The 17109-nt window shown below is 45.0% G+C and overlaps 1 protein-coding gene across 1 annotated transcript in view; it reads left to right on the plus strand.

Moving 5' to 3' along the window:
- SWAP70 (switching B cell complex subunit SWAP70) overlaps positions 1–16289 on the plus strand; it is a 69974-nt gene extending 53685 nt beyond the window's left edge. The window contains exons 7-12 of the mRNA XM_026486136.4: positions 424–605; positions 9709–9816; positions 11435–11601; positions 13559–13757; positions 14733–14829; positions 15164–16289. Of these exons, the coding sequence (XP_026341921.1) occupies positions 424–605; positions 9709–9816; positions 11435–11601; positions 13559–13757; positions 14733–14829; positions 15164–15270 (860 nt within the window). The 3' untranslated portion in view covers positions 15271–16289. The remainder of the gene's footprint in view (positions 1–423; positions 606–9708; positions 9817–11434; positions 11602–13558; positions 13758–14732; positions 14830–15163) is intronic.
- Positions 16290–17109: the final 820 nt, after the last annotated feature.

The raw sequence follows: 17109 nt of genomic DNA on the forward strand, positions 1-17109 counted from the left end.
TGGTTTCATAAGGCATAGATAAGGGGCAGACTAAACCCAGCATGTAGCAAGTCAGATATCAGGAAGTTTGAATCTCAGCTCTTACTATGTCTTGTTATTTGGCCTTTTGAGAACTATAGAGAATGGAATTGAAAGTGTTGTAAGTTCTTCAAATGTGTGCAATATTCCCGAATCAAGTATCTATTTAAACACAGACATGCAGTTAGGGAATTTTGGAGCTGGCAGGGACTCGCAAGATCACATCTTTGATTTTAGAGCTGAGCAGACTGAGGCTGCAGGTTATGACTTACAGGTCACACCACGACTCCGTGGCAGAATCAGAATCTACACTGGGTCTCTGTTTTCTTCCCAGTATGCCATCTGCATTTGAGGCTTACGAAGAATAAACAGTCTGTCCCTTTTTCTGTCCTACACCTTTTATAGCCATTCATTCTACTATCCATCTGTTGAAGTTGGGCAGCCCCCCACCACACAAAGAAGCCCGCCAGCGTCGGAAAGAACTCCGGAAGAAGCTGCTGGCTGAACAGGAGGAGCTGGAGCGACAGATGAAGGAGCTCCAGGCTGCCAATGAAAACAAGCAGCAGGAGCTGGAGACCGTGAGGAAGGTGGGAATGGACAGTGCGCTGGGGGAGGGTCTCTTTCATTGTAGGAGCCACAGCTTCCTTACTTACAGGCTTTGGGTCTACCAAGACCAGGTGCATGCAATTTTAGAGAGATGTTTTGGTAAATTGTTTTCTCAGGAAGTGTATCTGAATTGCTGAGTGAGACATCCTGGCTTTCCCAGCCTTGAAAGTATGAGGGTCTCAGGTCAGCAAGGCATTTCATTGACCGGAAAAGAACATTTATAAGAATAGTGAGCACAGTTGAGTTTTGTCAGAGAAAGATGAGAAATTGTATTCCCCTAAGGATGTCAAGGTCACTTTTGGTTAACTGGACAGGGTGTGTTGCTTTTTTAGTTTTTCTCCCCTTAGCTCCCATCTTTACTCATGAATACCCTTAGTATAGAACTGTGGGTCTCACTTTCCGTTTGCAGCCAAACATCCAGTCTGAGTCGGTTGCTCCTTCCATCCCTGGGCTGGGAGGTCAGGTACTGCAGATTGTGCAGGATACTTGACGTTCATTGGAAAACCTGTTGCTCTCTTGTATCGTGGTCCTGGCGGTGGTAGGGGTCCTTCGTGTAAGGGCACCATCCTTATTTGGGACGGGTTGAGCCTGTCTGCCTTGAATCAGTGAGCACCTGCTAACTATAAGATCAAAGACCCTTTTGTGTCTCCTATGTAGCACTTTTGCCCTGGAATATGGGAGATGCTCCCAGTATAAGCCCCCACATTCCTGGTGGGGTTCTCCGTTTGCAGTCCATGGAAATGCCACACTTTGTGTGGACATCTCTGAGTAGACTCAAAGAATTTTCTAATACTTTTATAACCTCAGAAATTATGTGGGCATACGATGTTAGAAACACTTTCTACTTTCTTTTTTAAAAAATTTTTTATTTACATTCAATTTAGTTAACATATAGTATATTATTAGTTTCAGTATATTATTAGTTTCAGTTATTATTAGTATATTATTAGTGATTCATCAGTTGCATACAACACCCATGCTCATTACATCAAGTGTCCTCCTTAATGCCCGTCACCCAATAACCGTATCGCTCCACTCACCTCCCCTCCAGCAACCCTATCTGTTTCCTGTAGTTAAGAGTCTCTTATGATTTGCTTCCCTCTCTGTTTTCATCTTATTTTATTTTTCCTTTCCTTCCTTTATGTTCATCTGTTTTGTTTCTTAAATTCCACATATGAGTGAAATCATATGGTATTTGTCTTTCCCTGACTGACTTATTTCGCTTAGCATAATACCCTCTAGTTCCATCCACGTTGTTGCAAATGGCAAGTTCATTCTTTCTGATGGCTGAGTATATATATACCACATCTTTATCCATTTATCTGTCGATGGACATCTGGGCTCTTTCCATATTTTGGCTATTGTGGACATTGGGGTGCATGTGCCCCTTCAAATCACTGTGTTTGTATCCTTTGGGTAAATACCTAGTACTGCAGTTGCTGGGTCAGAGGGTTGTTCTACTTTTAATTTTTTGAGGAACCTCCAAACTGTTTTCCAGGTGCATACCTACTTTCTAAAAGCAGCTCCTCAGGTCTTGTTCCTCTTTCTCCTGAGTCTTGCATCTTGCCTTTCTGCTGTAATACATTTTCTTTAAAGACTCCCCTAATGGGGTAGGAAGAGCACTGGAGCACGTGAGCACTGCTTCCTTCATCCACTGTGCACATGGCAGTAGTGGGTGTTATTAGACAGGGGTGGGAATCTGGGCTTGTTGTCCTTCTTCCATAATTAAAAAAACTTATGCAAGAGGTCCTACAGAAAAGAGTATGAAAGAGTATATACAAAGCATCATAAAGTGAATACCCCTGAAACTACTACCCAGGTTAGGATAGAATATTGCCAACATTTTGTTTTAATTTTTTAGTAGTTTACAAAGAGTAAGATTCATGGTTTATGTATAGTTTTATGAGTTTTTACATGTGTCTAGATTCTAGTAACCAGCACAGACAGAATGCAGAACAATTCTAATGCCCCGGAGAATTTCCTCACACTGCCCCCTCTACTCAGATTGTCCACTAATCCCTAACCACCAGCAACCACCGATCTATTCTCTGTTCCTGTATTTTTACCTTTTCCAAATTGTCATATGAATGGAATTGCACAGTATGTAAGTTTTCAAGACTGGGTTCTTTGACCTAGCATCATGTGTTTGAGATTCACCCATCTTGCATCTTTCTGAGCCTTTAGACTCTTTAAACTCTGCCTCCCATGAGCGCGTAGATGCCTGTTCTGCTGTATGTGAATGTGTGCCCAGAGCTGGCAAGGCCTGGGCCCAGCTAGACAGCTTTCCTCCTGCCTAGTTTTACAGAATTATTTAAGCAACTGCTTTGAGATTGACAAGTGTTGAGAAGTTATTATAAATCCCTTAATAATCTTTAATTTCCTTTTTCTTGTTAAGAAATAAAATTCATGGGGCGCCTGGGTGGCACAGCAGTTAAGCGTCTGCCTTCGGCTCAGGGCGTGATCCTGGCGTTGTGGGATCGAGCCCCACATCAGGCTCCTCCGCTATGAGCCTGCTTCTTCCTCTCCCACTCCCCCTGCTTGTGTTCCCTCTCTCGCTGGCTGTCTCTATCTCTGTCTAATAAATAAATAAAATCTTTAAAAAATAAAAAAATAAAAAAATAAAATTCATCCCAATTTTTCATTGAAGCGTATTTAGAAAAAAACTGCTTAGACGAATATTTTAATTACATGGAATTCGATAACATTTGTGGGTTTTGCAAGACTTGATTGGCCTCAATTAGGAAGAAGGAACAAGAAATCACGTAGCTTTTGTAAATTAATACGTATCTTTAAAGGGATTGCCCACATGTTTTTTTTTTTTTTTGAAGACTTTATTTTTGTAGAGCACTTTTAGGTTCACAATAAAATTAAAAGGAAGATACGGAGATTTCCCATATACCTCCGTGTCAGCAAGCGCAGTTTCTCTCTCTTGGTATCAAGATCCCCTTCCAGATGGTACACTTGTCAAAATTGATGAATCCACACTGACACGCATGGCACCCACAGTGCATAGTTTACCTTAAGGTTCATGCCTGCTGTTCTGCGTTCGGTGGGTTTGGACAGATGTATAACGACATGTATTTACCCTTACAGTATCACTCAGGCTTATTTTCACTTCCTAAAAATCCTCTGTGCTCTACCTGTTCATCCCCCTCCTCTCCCAAATAACTATTTCTGTGTTGGTTTCTTTAAAAAAATATAATCTTTTGTATAGGTAATATAATCATATGGTTCAAAAATATAAATTATATAAAAGAATAAATCCCACTTGATCATGGCGTATGATCCTTTTAATGTATTTTTGAATTTGGTTTGCTAATATTTTATTAAGGATTTTTCATCAGGGATATTAGCCCTTAATTTTCTTTTCCTGTGTCTGGTTTTGTTCGAAGGGTAACACCAGCCTCATAAAATGAGTTTGGAGGAATTCCTTCTCTTTTTTGGAAAAGTTTGAGAAGAACAAGTGTTAATTCTTGTCTGAATGTGTGGTAGAGTTCACGTCTGGTCCCGGACTTTTGTTTGTTGGGAGGGTTTTGATTACTGATTGGATCTCCTAGTAATCAGATTGGTTGTATGCTTTTAGGAATCTATAAATTTCTTCTAGCTTGTCCGATTTGTTGGTGTATAATTGTCTATAATAGTCTTTTATGATCCTTGTATTTTTGTGGTATCGTTTGTAACATCTCTTTCATTTATTTGAGTCCTCTTTTTTCCTTGGTGAGTCTAACGAAAGGCTAGTCGATTTGTTTATCTTCTCTAAGGACAAGCTTAGTTTCCCTGATCTTTTCTTGTCTTTTGGTCTCTTATTTACTTCTGCTCTAATCTTTGTTACTTCCTTCTACTAACTTTGGGCTTCATTTTTTCTTTTTCTGGGATTCTGGAGCAGAATATATACACCTATAATTACGAAATCCAGGCTGATGCAACAGTAACTGTTTCAAATCTTGCTGTTCACTGTACCAGAGGACTAAGGGTTCAACGACTGGGCGATTATGTACCCCCTAGAAGTGTCACACTTGACTTCCGTTTACAGTATTTTGCCCAGAACTAGTCATCTGTCGGGAAGTCAGCTGTCGGTCTTACTGGTGTTTTCTTGTGTGTGATCAATCATTTTTCTCCTGTTGCTTTCAGGATTTTCTTTTTGTCTTTATCTTTTTACAGTTTGTGTGTGTGTGTGTGTGTGTGTGTGTGTATCTCTTTGTGTTTATCCTAGAGTTTGTTGAATTCTTGGATGTGTAGATATTTAATGTTTTCCATCAGATTGGGAAAGTTTTCAGCCATTATTTCTTTATTTTCTTTTAAAGATTTTATTTATTTATTTGACAGAGAGAGAGACAGCCAGCGAGAGAGGGAACACAAGCAGGGAGAGTGGGAGAGGAAGAAGCAGGCTCATAGTGGAGGAGCCTGACGTGGGGCTCGATCCCAGAACGCCGGGATCACGCCCTGAGCCGAAGGCAGACGCCCAACCGCTGCGCCACCCAGGCGCCCCTGGCCATTATTTCTTTAAACATTTTTTCTATTCCTTTCTTTCTTTCCTCTTCTGACATTCTCATTATGTGAATGTTGGTGCACTTAGTGGTGTCCCACAGTTCTCTGAGGCTCTGTTCATTTTTTGTCATTCCTTTTTCTCTTTGTTCTTCAAATTGCATTTCTGTCAATTGATCTTTGATTCTTCTTGCAGTCCAAATATACAGGTGAGAACCTCTAGTGAATTTTTCGTTTTAGTTATTGTGCTGTTCAACTCCAGAGTTTGCATTTGGTTCTTTCTATAATTTATAATTTATATAATTTATATTTTTTTATTCATAATCTCTATTTGATAGGATATATTGTCATACCTTCTATTACTTCCTTAAGCATGGTTTCCTTTGGTTCTTTGAACCTATAACTTCTATGAAATCTTTGCTAAGTCCACCATCAGGGCCCCTTCAAAGGCAGTATGTTGCCTGCTTTTTCCCCTGTGTATGAGTCACATGTTTCTTTTGTACATCTCCTATTTTTTTGTTGTATAATTTTTTTGTTGTATAATTAATATACAGTGTTATATTAGTTTCAAGTGTACAATACCGTGATCAAACAGTTCCATACATTACTCAGTGCTCATCAGAGTAAGTGCACTCTTTAATCCCCTTCACCTGTTTCATCCATTCCCCCACCCAGCTCCGCTCTGGTGACCACATTTATTCTCTGTATTTGAGAGTCGGTTTTTTCTCTCTCTCTCTCTCTTTTTTTGTTTGTTTCTTAAATTCCACACATAAGTGAAGTCATACGGTATTTGTCTTTCTCTCGCTGTTTTACCTGCCGTTGTACTAGACCCTCTAGATCTGTCCATGTTGTTGCATATGGTAAGAGTTCATTCTTTTTCATGGCTGAGTACTGTTCTGTTGTGTGCGCGTGCGTGCGTATGCATGCTGCGTTTTCTTTCCTTTGTTTTTTTTCTTTTTATTTTTTAAGGGTTTTATTTATTTATTTGAGACAGAGAGGTACACAGAGAGAGAGAGCATGAGCAGGGGGAGAGGCAGAGGGAGAGGGAGAAGCAGACGGGGCTCGATCCTAGGATGTTGGGATCGTGACCTGAGCCAAAGGCAGACGCTCAACCATCTAAGCCACGCAGGCGCCCCGTACCGCATTTCCTGTATGCATTCCTCTGTTGGTGGACATTTGGGTTGTTTCCATATCTTGGTGTTATAAACAATGCTGCAGTAAACATAGGGTTGCATATATCGTTTTGAATTAGTATTTTTGTATTCTTTGGGTAAATACCCAGTAGTGTGATTACTGGATCATATGGTAATTCTATGCTTAATTTTTGAGAACCCGCCATACTGTTTTCTACAATGGCTGTACCAGTTTGCATTCCCACCAACAGTGCGTAAGGGTTCCTTTTCCTCCACATCCTCATCAACACTTGTTTCTTGTATATTTGATTTTAGCCATTCTTACAAGCGTGAGGTGATATCTCATTTTGGTTTTGATTTGTATTCTCTGATAATGAGTGATGTTGAGCATCTTTTCATGTGTCTGTTGGCCATCTGTATGTCATCTTTGGAGAAATGTCTGTTCATGTCTTTTGTCCATTTTTTTTTAAAGTAGGCTTCATGCCCAGCGTGGGGCCCAATGTGGGGCTTGAACTCATGACTCTGAGATCAAGACTGAGATCAAGCTGAGATCGAGTTGGACACTTAACTGATTGAGCCATGCAGACACCCCCTTCTGCCCTTTTTTTTTTAGTGTTGAGTTGTATCAGTCCTTTATATATTTTGGATACTAACCCCTTATCAGATATATCATTTGCAAATATTTTATCCCATTCAGTAGGCTGCCTTTTAGTTTTGTGGATTGTTTCCTTTGCTGTGCAGAAGCTTTTTATTTTGATGTAGTCCCAATAGTTTACTCTTGCTTTTTCTCCCCCTTGCCTCAGGAGACCTTTCTAGAAAAATGCTGCTACAGCCAGTGTTAGAGAAATTACTACCTGTGGTCTCTTCTAGGATTTTTCTGGTTTCAGGTCTCACATTTAGGTCTCTCATCCATTTTGAATTTATTTTTGTGTATATGTGAGAAAGTGGTCTTAGTTTCATTCTTTTGCATGTAGCTGTCCAATTTTCCCAGCACCGTTTTTTGAAGAGATTCTCTTTTTCTCATTGCATATTCCCGCCTCCTTTGTTGTAGATTAATTGACCATATAATTGTGGGTTTGTGTGTTTATTTCTGGGTTTTCTATTCTGTTCCATTTGTCTATGTGTCTGTTTTTGTGCTGGTACCATACTGTTTTGATTACTACAGCTTTGTGTAGTATATCTTGAAATCTGGGATTGTGGTACCTCCAGTTTTGGTCTTCCTTTTCAAGATTGCTTTAGCTGTTTGGGGTCTTTTGTGGTTCCATACAAATTTTAGGATTATTTGTTCTAGTTCTGTGAAAAATGCTCTTGATGCTTTGATAGAGATTACATTAAATCTGTAGATTGCTTTGGGTGGTATGGACAATTTTAAAAATGTTTGTTTCTTCCAACCCATGAGCATGAAATATCTTTCCATTTGGAAAACTGGACATTTAAGCAATATATTGTAGCAGCTCTGGGTATGGATTTCTTCCCTCCCCTGAGGGCTTGTCGTTGTTGGCTTGTTCATTTGTTTAGTGACTTGGCTGGGCTATTTCAGTGAGGTCTGTTTTCTTCACACTGTGAAGCCTCTGTCTTCTTCAGAGGCCTGGCCTTGGGTACACACACAATACCCTGGGGTGACATGTTAGCAGCGTTCTCTGTGTGTGTCTGATCTCCCTGTTAAGCTGTCTCCCTCTGTTGGTATCCTATCCAGCTGTTAGAGCTCTATTGTTTTCGACAATGGCATGGGGCCTAAATTGCTCCTCAGTCTGATATTATTTAAATTCAATCCCAGAGGGACACCTGGGTGGCTTAGGTGGTCGTCTGCTTTCACCTCAGGTCATGATCCCAGGGTTCTGGGATTGAGTCCTGCATCGGGCTCCTTACTCAGTGGGGAGCCTGCTTCTCCCTCTTCCTGTTCTTGCCTGAAGCTCTCCCTGCTTGTGCTCTCTCTCTCTGACAAATAAATAAAATCTTAAAAAAATACAATAAATTCAAGCCCACGTGTAGTCTTTGAGACTTGTTCCTATTACTTGAGGGTTCTTTGCTGTCTCTGTTTCTCTCTGTCATATTCTAGCTGGTCTGTGGTTTAGTTTGTTGGTCTCGTGGAGCAATGAGCCGCCTCTTAATTCCTTAAAATCTCCATTGTTTTCAAGGGCATCGTTAAGTTTTAATTTCCTCACCCTGTGTTTTAAATGACATCATTTCTTTTGGGGAGAACTTCAGATCTTGCCTGTTGGCCTGGGCAAACCTTTGTGCCAGGGCTCTGGAGCTGGTGGCAGAAACAAGTGGTCTACTTCCCTTGGCATGATACTCCTGTTTTATGAGCCTCTCACCAGGTGGAAGTGGTAGCTTCTGGTCTTACAGTCTTGCCTTTCCTGGTGTGGAACCTCTGCTCTACAGGTGATTGGGGCAAGGCTGATTGTGCCTAGTAATCTCAGCCTGTCATCCCAGAGGCAGAACTTCCACTCTATGAGTGGGGGCTGGGTGGAGGAAAGAGTGTCAGACCTCTCAGTCACTCTTGCTTGGAATAGAGTTTCTGCAACAAGGAGCTGGGAAGAATGAGAATGCTGGTGGCTGTCCTTCCTGGGGGCGTACCGAGCTAGACTGTGAGCTGAGGAAACAGGGGGCCCTGTGTTCTTGGTTTCATTACTGGGAGTAGAACTTGGTTCTTACTGACATTGTGGGGGGAAAGGAAGTAACACTATGGCTCAAATGCCATAGACTCTCACTGTTCTTACTAAGATTTGGTAGATTTTCTTGGATGAATGTTCTCCATCGGCTGTATGCTCTTACGATAATTTCCAGAGCTTTAAATGGTTGTTTTGGTTTCTTTTGGGGTTTTTTTGAAATTATTTTCACCAGTTATGTGTGGTTCGCTGGGGGAATGGAGCTCCTCATTGCCACCCTTGATAAGTCAAGCTCTGGCAAAAGTTTTAAGGAATATGTGTGAGATGATAAAACTGTACAGAAAGAGCTCAAGAAATAGGTGCTGAGCCTCATGAGTACATTTGCAAGTGAATTTAACTCAACTGACTATACAGAATTTTTTTGCATAGTGTTTTTCAGACTTAACAATAGTCATTCATTTACCGAATTTGTATATTGAATGGGAAAATTGTTGGGATGGAATTCCAGTGGATCTAAAAGTTTTTATTCTATCTTGATTGAACATTAAGAATGTTTGGCTTTTCCCATGTGCTTTAGTGTGGCCATTTCTCTCCTTTTTTTAATATATAGATTTTTTAAAAAAGATTTTATTAGAGAGAGAGCACAAGCAGGGGGAGGGGCAGAGGTAGAAGCAGACTCCCTGCTGAGCAGGGGTCCCAACGTGGGGCTCTATCCCAGGACCCTGAGATCACGACCTGAGCCGAAATCAGACACTTAACTGACTGAGCCACCTGTGCGCCACCATTTCTCTTTCCTAATGCACCTCCACTCTAATATTTACTGCTTTTCTGTGGGTGGGTTTTTGATTGGGTAGAAATTGGAAGAAGCAGCATCTCGTGCAGCAGAAGAAGAAAAGAAACGTCTTCAGACTCAAGTGGAACTACAGGCCAGATTCAGCACAGAGTTGGAGCGAGAGAAGCTTGTGAGTGCCACACAGCTGGGAAGCTGGGAACCCTGCTGCATTTGCTTACAGAGCCAGTCTGGGTGAAGGGCGGGGGTGGGGAGGGCAAGGCCTGGGAGGCTGGAGGGAGGCCATCTTGTCAGCTGGCCTCTGCTTCTGACTTGCAGTGGGCTTGGGGAAGTTCTGTGTTTCTTCATTCAGTATGGGCTTATTGAGCACCTGCTATGTGCCAGGCACCATGCCAAGGGTATAAAGGTAAAAGACATAAACCTTGCTTTCAGGACCCCAGAATAGAAATTCATGGACTGGGGTGATATGTACTGTGGTTAAGGTGACTGTATGTCTTGGTTTGCCTGGGATAGCCCTTGCCATCCTGATATAATTAATCCTGATATAATTAGTATATGTGCTGCCAAAGCGAGCACTAATCCTGATATAATTATTAACAGCATTCCTTTTCCTTCTCAAAGAGTCTGGCTTGGAAAAAAATTGCTATGGAAAAAGTAAGCACGGGTTCCATGACATTTCTCTTCTGTCATGAGCAAAGTGGGAGGTTCTGAAATCATGAGAACATAGGAATTCTGGTCTGCGGCTCTTAGCAGCTCTGATTCATCTTGGAGGTTCCCATTCCCCAAGACACCCAAGAGCCAGGTTGCTGTAGGTGGTTAGTTAGTTCATTGGAACACAGGTCTTACACGGACTTGTAATGTGTGGGAGAGTACTGAGCACAGTGCCCATTAAATAGATGCTCGTGACATTTTTTTTTTTTTAGTAACTTTTGGTTGCTTGGAGTTGAAACAGACATGTTCGTGTTAGGAGAGAAAAGTACTCAGGCAGGCAGATGTGGGGGGAAGGAGCGCTGCATTCACAGCCAGAAGATCTGGGTTCTTTCCGCTCTGCTCTGAGCATGAGTTTTCTCTTTACATTGGAGGCATTGTCATGTGATCTCCCATGACTCTTATGAGGATGAAGTGAGCGGTGAGAATATTTTATAAACCGCGGACACATATGTTAATGTGTGTGCTATTACATTTAGATGTCCTTGTCTTTCAATTTTTAAGGCAGAGATTCAAAACTGTTTAATACAGAAAGGAGAAGCCATATACTTGCTAGGGTGCTAACTTGGGTGCTTGAGTCCCCCCAGGGCTGGGTGTGCCCCAGGGAGGGAGAAGAGGGGCCTGGAGGCAGCCGGGTAAGAGGAGTCGCTGGCTGCTGGTCAGTCTTCCCTTTGCCCTTTATTTTAACCCTCTGGCTCTTCTGACTGGGCAGAGGTTCAATCCTTTTAGAGAAGATTGTGAGTAAAGAGGTTGTGGCTTTATAACAGAAAGGAATTTAAAGAGAAATTATTCAGGGAAACAGTTTTTTTCTTGACTCTGAAAGTGTGGAGTGGAGGGACGGACACTCCGAGGGCAGGACTGCAGCCCGAGTGTTGTAGTTTGTGTCGTCGGACTCTGGCTGCGTGTCAGTGTTGGTATCGGGTGTGGTGCTCCCTTTCCTCCATCTTCAGGTCGGGGAGTGTGGGCCGGGGCCCTGCCCACTCTGATGGGCTGCGGTGATCGTTCAGGATGGCGGAGGAGCGGGAGAATTTCTCCGAGGGTGAGGTCCGCCTGAGTTTAACATGACCCTTTTATACCATCAGATCAGACAGCAGATGGAAGAGCAGGTTGCCCAGAAGTCCTCTGAACTGGAACAGTATCTGCAGCGAGTCCGGGAGCTGGAAGACATGTACCTAAAGCTGCAGGAGGCCCTTGAGGATGAGAGACAGGCCCGGCAAGATGAGGAGACCGTGCGGAAGCTTCAGGCCAGGTGCCAGATCCATCTGTGTCCCGTCCCTTTACGTACTTCGCTTGGCGAATGTCGTTTGTAGGAATGACTAACGTGCTGGGGAAGAGAGAGGAGCGTCTGCCAGATTGGAGAGCCCCTGGAGGCTTGGCTGGCCGACTTGTTTATTCTCAATCTAGGGCCCTGGAAGACCCTGGCTTCTGGGGCTCTAGACAGGCCTTCTATGTATGTTAGAGCTGGCAGGTGGCTGGGGCTGAACACAGGCAGAACAAGGCTGAGCAGCCCAATCACAGCACAAACCAGGCCACGGGGAGAGTCCACTGAGGGTGCCACTGATGTCAGCATCGGCGCCATGTGCTGGTGGTCACCACGGCTTCTGGTGCCACTCAGCACCAGATGTGGCCACCCCCAGCAAGATGAAGTCCCCACCGTCTCTGTTCCTGTGTATCGTTGATTCAGAGAGTTCCAGAGTCTAGTTTCTTCCTTGTGCATCTGCTTAGCCAAGCCCAGCTCAGGCTTCCCCTGTGCCCTGGCTGCCAAAGGGCAGGAGGCAGGGGTCTGGCCTGTGGCTCACGTGGTGGGAGATTGGCCCTGCTTCCCATCAAGACGCCTACTGTCGCAGATTCCTTGGACACATGAAGGGGATTCAGACCGGGCAGCCTGAACACCGGCAAACGGCCGTTCCCCTTCCATACTCTTACCACTAGGATGAAGAAATGGGCCTTTCCAGTCTCGTTCAGTGTCGCCTCACCAGTGCCTAGAAAAGCACCAGAAGGTGCATTATACGTACACACTGAGTGAGTGGATGAACGCTGCTCACACCGCGTTTGCCGTGCTGTGTTCAGCTGTGGATCTCACACTCCGGGAGACATCTGAGGAGGGAGTGGATGGTCCTGTGTAGAACTAGGGCTAGTGGGTGGGAGAGCTCTTTCTAGCTGAGGAAGAACTTTCTACAGATGAGGCTTCCCAGAAATAAACTTGCCCGATTTGTGAAGCGGTGGCGCCCCGTCCCACAGAGGGTTTGAGCACGGTCGGATAACCGCCCTGCAGGGTGTCATGGAGGGAGTTCTTGTGGGGGCGGCTGGGGGCTGTGACCTGACACTGTCTGGTCCGTTACTTTATTCCTTCTGTCGTTGGCTTTGGAAGAGCGTGTGTCGTGTCCTGGGCCGGCATCTCACTGTACTGTCTGTGCTTTGGGTACAGGTTTGGGCCGTACGTTAGTTTTTTAAAATGCCTCTGTAGCTGGATATTCGTAGTTAGGTAGCCTGTTACTCAAAGCTAACATTTTGGAATCACACAAACCTCGGTGAAAATCCACTGCTACCTGTGCAACATACTCACAAACACCTTGATTTCCTGTTGTTTCGTCTGGAGGGGTGACAGCACCTTGCAGACTTGATGGGGGCCAACAGTCATGAAGTCAGGGGTCTGACATGTAGCGGTTGTTCAGTAAGTGGTGTTGGATTTATTCTGCCTTCTGTTGGCTCCTTTCCTCACCTTCATTAGTTCGTTAGCTTTGTCCTTGATCGTAGGTTTGTATTAGGTGAGAAATGTTTTGATGTTGCAGCAACCAGGCAAATTTCACGACGTGGCCCTCCCACCTGTCAGGTGAATGCCCTGGCGTAGGTCACTTAGCTTTCGGGCCTCACTGTTTCTTCAGCGTTGAACTATGGATATTGATAGCACTGAAGTTTATTGTGAGGATTGATTGGGAAAATACACTTAGCTCTTGGCCCAGTCTGTGGCCCGTTAAACCTCTCATAAATGTTATTTTTATTTTAATTTGTTTTCAAAAAAGGGTGCAACAGAGAGGAGTAGGACAGGACACACGGGGCCTTCCCAGCTTCGTGAATATGTGCCTCTGTGGCTCCTCGTTTCCTCCTTGTGAAATGAGGGGGTGGATGGGATGACCTCAGGGGCTCCGGCAGCTGCCGGGGGGTGGGAGCCCGGGCAGGTTTGATCTGAGCTCGCTGTGTCGCAGGTTGCTAGAGGAAGAGTCTTCCAAGAGGGCTGAGCTGGAAAAGTGGCACTTGGAGCAGCAGCAGGCCATTCAGACCACCGAGGCGGAGAAGCAGGAGTTGGAGAATCAGCGAGTGCTGAAAGAGCGGGCGCTGCAGGAAGCCATGGAGCAGCTGGAGCAGCTCGAGCTCGAGCGGAAACAGGCGCTGGAGCAGTATGAGGTCGGTCAGGTCCTGCAGGCGTGTGTTTAAAGTTTAAAAACAAACATTTAAACACCTGAAACTAATATAACACTCTATGTTAACTAAGTGGACTTAAAAACTTAAACGTTTAGAAGTAACGATATTTGCTTAGCTGTAAGAAGTAGTAGTTTTTACAGGTGGTGAGGTGTATCAGGTCAAGTCCAATCACGAGGCAAGCAGTGATTTGAACGGGGGAAGTTTAATATAGGCAGTTATTAGCCATAACAAGGGGATTACGTACTAGTCAGTAAAGAAGACTAAGGACGCAGGGACGGCAGGTACAGGAAGTGGCCCGTGCCTCCGAGACTGGGGCGGAGCACCCAGAGAGGGAGCACGGCTGGAAGAGGGTCCCCTTTGTTCCCGGCCCGTTGTGCGCATGGCTGTGGTCCCGACCTCCTTGGAGACGGCATGGCCTGGGCCCCCTGGACGGCAGAAAGAGCTGTGACTGGGAGGCTGTCCTCTGAGCACCTCGGTGAGCACCTGGGGCCCCACCTGCCACAGGAGCTGCTGAGAAAGCGGCCAGTTCTCAGCAGCTGAGAAGGGTCCAGTGGAACCTGGAAGCAAAAACCCTTCCTCCAGTGTCCCTTCAGTGCCCTTTACCGACAAAGCTTAAGCGGTGCCAGCTGGTGAGGGGAGTTACCTGCTGTCACACGCAGGACAGGGAAGGGGGCGTTTGGAGCCGAGGGGTGGTGAGCTGTGATGCGCACACCAGGATCTTACACATCCACGTGCAGCGGTGCGAGTAGGTCCTCCGGCTGACCCGCGGCACGTTGCTCACGCTCCCTGCATCTGGTTTCCACATCTGTAAAATGGGGGAGATAAGAGTTCCTGCCTCTCTAGAGCGGCTGGGAGGATTTCCTGGGATAACCCACAAGCATATAGTAAGTGCCCATTTTTATTTGGCTCTTGAACTCCCGTTGTGTTTGCATCATTGAAAATCTACTTTTGTTCCAGGGAGTAAAGAAGAAGCTGGAGATGGCAACTAGTAAGACCAAGAGCTGGAAGGACAAAGTGGCCCAGCATGAAGGGTTAATTCGATTGATAGAGCCAGGTAACGCGCTCCTTGAAGTGGTCAGATATTTTTCCAATTTATTTTTCTGTTTTATTTGTTTGAATTGTGCTCAAAGTCTTCGTTAGCCCAAATATATGGAAACCAAGCTGGGTAGGGTCAATTTCTCTTGAGAAACTTGCTCTGTAATAGATAAGAAGAAGGCGCCGGTAATTCCCTTTACATACGTCTTCCGGTTGTTTCGGCTGCTGTGACATTGATGGATATTCCTCGGAGGAGAAATAGAGGAGAAAGTTACTGTTTTATCTGTGGGGAAACAGTTATGTTAACTGAAGGATATGGTACTTCCTGTAGTTAATGTGTGTTTGTCCCTTAGGTTCCAAAAACCCTCACCTGATCACTAACTGGGGCCCTGCGGCTTTCACCCAGGCGGAGCTGGAAGCGAGAGAGAAGAGCTGGAAGGGGAAGAAGAGCACCGAGTGAGGCAGTGACGGCCCCCGGGTGCGCAGCCGTGTGGAGCTGGAAAGCTCGATGCTGAAGACACAGGAACTGGCTTTGCTGCTTCTAACCTTCTTCCCGTGCCTCCGATCAGGTCCATATACTAAGGAAGCCTCCTTATTTCTCTGCCTGAAAATAAGGGCTTACCTGAAAAGAACAAAAGTCGACACTATCAAGCTCTTTACTCTTTCTTTGAAAACTTCAGCTTCTGAAAATTCCCTGTAGCTCCCCCGGGGCGTCGTGGGAAGCGGGCCTTGCACACACCGTGTGGGGGATGCGGGGGACAGGGTCGGGGTTGGCGCCCGCGTGGACCTCGCTCCTTCCTTCCCGTGGCAGCATGGTCCCTTCTCCAAGCACAGGCTTCTCAACTAGACCGCCGGTCAGCCGGCCTGGGTGCGCTGGTGGCCGGGGACCCTTGTGAGCGTCCCTGGCGGCGTGTGGCCCTTGCCCCCCGCTCGGAGCTCGCAGCTGGCAGCTCACAGCGCACAGGTGAGGTTGTGCAGAGGTTTCTGCCCAGGGCGCTGTGCTGATCGGCATCCAGGCTCCGGTGGCACCGGCTCAGGGAAGCAAACACCTTCCACGCGGTGCTTTGGCGTAGGTCCGTAGGAAGCACACACAGCACAGAGACGAACTAAGTAAATCCCATTTGGAATGGTAATTTGATACTAACTGGATTCTTTCTAATAGTTAAAATGGTTTCGAGGGTCAATGTGCTGCCGGATCCCTTGCTTTTACTTTTGTAGTTACTGTACAGAAAATTTCAGGAGTGTGTGAATGCTTGTCATAATCAGGCCTTTTCCTTCGTAAATAGGGATAGGATCATTTATAGGAATTATACATGAAGAAAGTTTTAAAATTGTATTTTTATGATGTCCTATGTTGAGAGGGAACAAATATTTATAATTTTCAAACATTCTTACCTAAATATTGTACAATGTAATATGCTGAACTTTCTTAATTTTTTGCTAATTTTCTAAGATATATTAAAAATGTTTTGTATGTTTGGTTTCTTTGTTTTTGTTTTTGTTTTTTTTTTAGTAGAATGGACTCAGTAAGAAAATAAAAATACCAGAACCGCGTACATTTTAAATTGTCTGACTTAATAGAGCAGTAGGGTAAGGTTTTGTGTACGTGTGTGTATTTTCATATGAGATGGACTTGAGTTTAGGGATACTTCCTGAAAACACTGGGTTTGGAGTGTGGACCCCCGAACCAGTGCTGGCATGAGGTTGGCTAGGGCTTCGTGTTTGGTGTTTGAGTCACTCGTGTGGGAAACCACGGCAGATGTGTGCGCCACAAACGGGAACTTACAAAGATGATTTCTCCCTCATTGTTGCTCTTACCTCCGAATCCTCTTAACCTCTGCTTTCCCGAATTTTCTTTTTATGCCTTTTAGTTTTTCTTTCAGTTTTACCAGAGTAAACAGTGTGGTTTTTTGTTTTGGTCTCACGCGGTTGCCAAGATTAAAATGCCTGCTGTGGACTGAGCAGGCCCACGCGCGCGGGCCAGCTTGATTGTGTCTTGGAAAGCTGATCTTTTCCTTCTAGAGGAAGGGAAACTCGCTGGTGTTTTCTTAAACATCTTTCTCTACTGTAGAGGTTCTCAACAGGGGACAATTTTGCTCTCTCCCCCCGCCCCCCCGGGGACATTTGGCAACGTATGGAGATTTTTTTGGATGTCACAACTGGGAGTGTTACTGGCATCTCGTGGGTAGAGGCCAGAGATGCTGCCGAACACCCTACAGTTCCTGGGACGGTTCCCTGTAACCGAGAGTCATCTGGCCTGAGGTGTCGGTAGCGCCAAGGTTGAGAAAACCTGCTCTAC

The sequence above is a fragment of the Ursus arctos genome, unplaced genomic scaffold (assembly GCF_023065955.2).
Source record: "Ursus arctos isolate Adak ecotype North America unplaced genomic scaffold, UrsArc2.0 scaffold_22, whole genome shotgun sequence".
NCBI classification, from domain to species: Eukaryota; Metazoa; Chordata; class Mammalia; order Carnivora; family Ursidae; genus Ursus; species Ursus arctos.